This window comes from Amphiura filiformis, unplaced genomic scaffold (genome assembly GCF_039555335.1).
Source record: "Amphiura filiformis unplaced genomic scaffold, Afil_fr2py scaffold_22, whole genome shotgun sequence".
In the NCBI taxonomy this organism is placed as follows: Eukaryota; Metazoa; Echinodermata; class Ophiuroidea; order Amphilepidida; family Amphiuridae; genus Amphiura; species Amphiura filiformis.
This window is the reverse complement of record NW_027305486.1, coordinates 2,436,281-2,440,948: the sequence shown is the minus strand read 5'-3', so window position 1 is coordinate 2,440,948 and position 4,668 is coordinate 2,436,281. Positions and strand designations below refer to the sequence as shown.

Below are 4,668 nucleotides of genomic sequence, written 5' to 3'. Positions count from 1 at the left end.
ATGGCTAACTTGTGTAAGTCAAGACTGTTATTTCTCCTCCTAGTAGAAGTATTTACTGTGACTGCGGACTATGATCTGACTATTCTTCACACGGGTGATGTGCGCTGTTATTTCGAGGAGGTCAATCTTGATTATGATCCATGTACTATAGAGGATGTTGAACGCAACGAATGTTTCGGAGGTAAGTTTGGTCATGGTAGAAATAGGATGAACTGCATGGGCTGGGGGCGGGGTACATTATCACACATTCATTTACAACTATCAAATCATCTGGTGCACAATCTTTCAAAAACGACCTTAATCAATTAAATATCTTCTTCTCCAAATAAATCATATCATAGGATGTACTTGACTAGACTATATGCTGTAGACAAGTTGGTCACTTTGATTTTGTTCGGGTTTGACAGCACTGGATAACCCATAAAGTCTCTTGTGAAGTTATTTCTGTAGTCCATTCAAGCAGTAGGACGGGTTGGGAACACCCTGTTCTTCTCAAACTGACTGTTACTTTGTACAAGTACTGCTCTTCTGTACAAGGGACTGACGGCTTAACTTCCCCTTTGAAGGACGAAATTCTAATTCTGTCATGGTTCATTTACCTCAAAATGCATCATTGGAAGAACGGAATCACGAATACCTACAGATATTGCCAATGGCTGTGAATCGAACCATGGACCTCACACACTAATCGTTTCTATTCGTGCTGGAAACAAATATTTCATTCGTGTTCTGTTCTTATATAGACATAATACTACTTTTTCAAAATCCCATTCAATATGAAAATTAACGAATACACGATTATTCTTTTTAAGGTTGGGCCCGTTTGGATACCATTGTTAACCACTACCGTGATATTAAAGACAATGTACTACTCCTGGATGTGGGGAATCAATTCCATGGCACTCTGTGGTTTAATGTTTATCAGCATCAAGCTACGTCATATTTCATGAACCGCACCTCCTATGATTTCATGGTAAGTTGTTATCTGTATTCGAAAAAATATTTTATGGAATAAACTGAAATATTTATTATTATGATCTTGCTTCCTGTTGGCATCCCATTGTTATCACAACGATTATGTTCAGCTGAATGTATACCCCATTGCTGCCAGACGTAAATTATAATAATTATGATGAGTATTCCAAGCAAAATATATAAATGTTTTTGCTTTGCACACTTTGGATGACCGCGTGTGATTTAAGCATGTCAGAAACAAAAACTAATCAAATTACCTTGCTGTATCAGGTGATACCAAAACGACAACGATGGTGGGGATGATGATGATGATGATGATGATGATGATGATGATGATGATGATGATGATGATGATGATGATGATGATGATGATGAGGATGATGATGATGATGATGATGATGATGAGGAGGATGATGATGATGATCGACTGACAGAATGATGATGATTATTATTAGCATTCTTCTTAATCATTTTATTATTCTAGGCGCTTGGTTCCCATGAATTTGATTTGAAACCGTCAGGCTTGGTTCCATTTCTTGATGATGCCGATTTCCCAGTATTAAGCTGTAATATTGATGACACTAATGAGCCAATTATGCAGAATAAGTATGATGAATACCAAGAAATAACACTCAATGGACATCGTATAGGAATAGTTGGATTTTCATATTGGAACTCGGCTGAAACATCAAATACAGGTAAAAAGAAACAAAGTTAAAACAATAACAGAACCCGAAATTAGAGTTTATATCATTGCGGGATGTTTTACAAACATCATCCTAGCAGTTGTACAAGTTGAGGGTTTTAACGGTTTTGCCGTCGGGCAAGTATAAACCCTATCACGCTATCGTCAGGATTAGGTCTGACTGCTCCAGGACAATTTAAGTTCTCAGGACAAATCTAATAGAAAGTTAAATGTGCGATTTTTTATGTACTACAGAGATGGTGGCTCTGAATTAAAGAGCCCTTTACAGTAGGTATACCTTTCATACAAACATGACAAAACTCGATTCCGTGGCTCTAAAAAAACCTTTTTATTTGTAAGAATAAATCATTGTTTTGAAGTCTAAAATACGAAAAATTATGGTTTGTACCTATTGGACGGGATGTAGATGTATGTTGTTGTTTATTGTATCCTTGAATTATTTTATTTACTTTTTATATTTGTTTATTTTTCGATTTGTGATTGTTTATCCGGGATAGAAATACACTCCAATAAATTATACTCCCCTAAACTTATAGAAACTTTGGAGAGCCATTGCAGACTCTAACTGCATTTTAGAGAGCCACGCATGTTACTATAGTGAACAAAGACATAAACGTTCCTTTGAAAAAACATCGAGGGTCTCCTAAGAGGACAAATGAATAATGTAGGCTTCATTTGGATTGTTCGTGAGTTTGAGAAACCATACAAGCTCCATATCGAAGGCTTAAAACAAAAACCGCCTATGTCCATTTGTGTTCTCAATTACATGTTGCTTATTTCGGCAACAAATGGAAGGTTAATTCTGCCCTCCATGTTGTAAGTGTAAGTGTCTTTTGGGTATATGCACGGTCACTTGCGTATACTGTTCATGCAGTGATGGTGCATATAACCCAAAGTCACTTGCATTTACTAGGGAGGGCAGAATTAACCGTACAGTTGTTGCCGTAATGAGTAACATGTAATTGAGAATACAAATAGACATAGGTGTTTCTAGTTTTAAGCCCTCGATATATAATTTGCTTCTTGTTTCAGGTGAACTTTTATTTCATGACGAGGTAGAATATGTCAAAACTGCAGTTGAAGCCTTGAAGGACACTGGAGTAGACAAGATAATTGTAATGGGTCGTTCTACATATCAGATACATAAGAGAATAGCTGAAGAAGTACCTGGAGTCGACATAGTAATCGGTGGGGATATCAATGAGTTTCTATATACAGGTATGATTTAGAAATTCTTCACATGAAAAAGGAAAGAGAATCCAATTCAAATTTGGAGGGACGTAAAACACAAGTATATAAATACCTACTTTAAGCACACATTTATGACGTCAACAGGCAAAAAGAAAAAGATATCTAGTACTTATCTAACAGATGTATCAGAATAGGAATAGAAAATGAGAACTATTAGATGCTTAAAAGCAGCTAATAATGCGATGTGATCACACATTTTAGTATATCAAAAAAAGTCGATTTTCGGAAGAGTATGTACTACGACGATGTGTATGCTTGGTTCACCATTTTCACTAAATGCGTTTTTAGGTTTTCAAAGAAAATATTTGCAAATAAAATATGGCTTAATATTCATGTTATTTGTGACACACTGTGTTAAACAGAATTAGAGTTCACCACTTGGCCTCTGAATATTGTATGCACACTTTGAAACGAAGAAGTATACAAAAAAATCGAAAAGATACTTTGTTTAAATTAAACGTATTGGTGAACCAACTTGCATTATGTCTATGTTTCTTTTTTCTAATTCCTACTAAGGAAAAACCCCGCCCTCAGTAGAAGACCCAACACAGGACTACCCCGTTGTAGTGGAACCTACGTACGACGATTCCAAAAATGTTTTATTAGTTCAAGCTTACTGGGCAGGTAAATACGTAGGACAATTGGATGTCACGTTTGATGACGCTGGAAACGTAAAAAACTGGGATGGCAACCCTATTTTACTCGACAACCAGATTAAAGAAGGTTAGTAAAACTGACGCTGCAATTATATTAAGTTTCAAAATGACCTTGGTAGGTTTGGGAAAATTAAAATGGGAATTGTAACGTAACATTTTGCAATTATTATACAATTAACAAAAATATCTTTATAACAGCACAACAAAAGTGTAGAGTATATAGAATAATACCATTATTTTAATTACATGTGATGTGATCAAGCAAAATCAGTCGGAAGTCAGAAATATTAATTTTGAGATTTAGAGAAAGACAGTTTTATTTCATATTGTTTTTTAAATTCTTTCACTGCTCATACGTATCTTTTGAAATGGTTGTCCAAGTTCAATGGGGTTTTCTGAAAAATGTAGCTTTGCAAATGCTGCTTACAATTCTATAAGACACTGGGAATTGAATATGTCACACATAATATGCGAGTGAGTGTATTGATTGAAATAATAATCACAAGATTTCTAGTCAAATGTCCGTGAAGTATCTGGTGCTTGGACTTTGGAGGAAATAGGAACGACACTACTTTTAGCAGTTGTATTTTAAATCGAATAAGAATTCTGGTACATTTTGTATTCACTCCAGATGCAGACACTCTACAAGAAATCAATGAATGGGCCAAAAGGGTCCATGAATACAGAAGCAAATACGTCGGTGAAACAAATGTTCGTCTCTCTGGCTTAGGAGAGAATGGTAAGAATAAACAGAGTCCGTGTCGTTATGCTGAGTGTAGCATAGGCAACATGGTATCAGATGGCTTCATACAGCAGAATCTTAACCAACCAACAGATGATCATTGGAACGACGCGGCGATAGCCTTTATTAATGCTGGTGGAATGAGAAATACGCTGGATATAGGTAGGAATAACAACCCTCCTAAATAATCCCAGCAAAACATACAACGTTTAACAGAAAAGTTTTTAAATGTCGGGTTATATAAAGTGTATAAAAACGTTTTAGTAACATTAATAACATTTTTGAAAACGTGATGGCAAAATATCCTTACGGAATGTTATTTAACTATTGCCAGCATA

General features: G+C 35.6%; 1 protein-coding gene across 1 annotated transcript; it reads left to right on the top strand.

The window, feature by feature from the left end:
• Positions 1-3,660, top strand: LOC140143534 (5'-nucleotidase-like). The gene is made up of 5 exons (XM_072165365.1): positions 1-181; positions 813-973; positions 1,460-1,673; positions 2,714-2,899; positions 3,449-3,660. The coding sequence occupies exons 1-5, from the start codon at positions 1-3 to the stop codon at positions 3,658-3,660; spliced, it is 954 nt and encodes a 317-aa protein (XP_072021466.1).
• The last annotated feature ends 1,008 nt before the right edge of the window (positions 3,661-4,668 follow it).

What these genes read in the sequence shown, in the direction of transcription:
- LOC140143534 (XM_072165365.1), top strand. Translation starts at nt 1, where the DNA reads ATGGCTAACTTGTGTAAGTCAAGACTGTTATTTCTCCTCCTAGTAGAA. An exon ending in GCACCTCCTATGATTTCATG is followed by an intron (nt 974 to 1,459) that starts GTAAGTTGTTAT and finishes TTATTATTCTAG; the next exon opens with GCGCTTGGTTCCCATGAATT. An exon ending in GGCTGAAACATCAAATACAG is followed by an intron (nt 1,674 to 2,713) that starts GTAAAAAGAAAC and finishes TTCTTGTTTCAG; the next exon opens with GTGAACTTTTATTTCATGAC.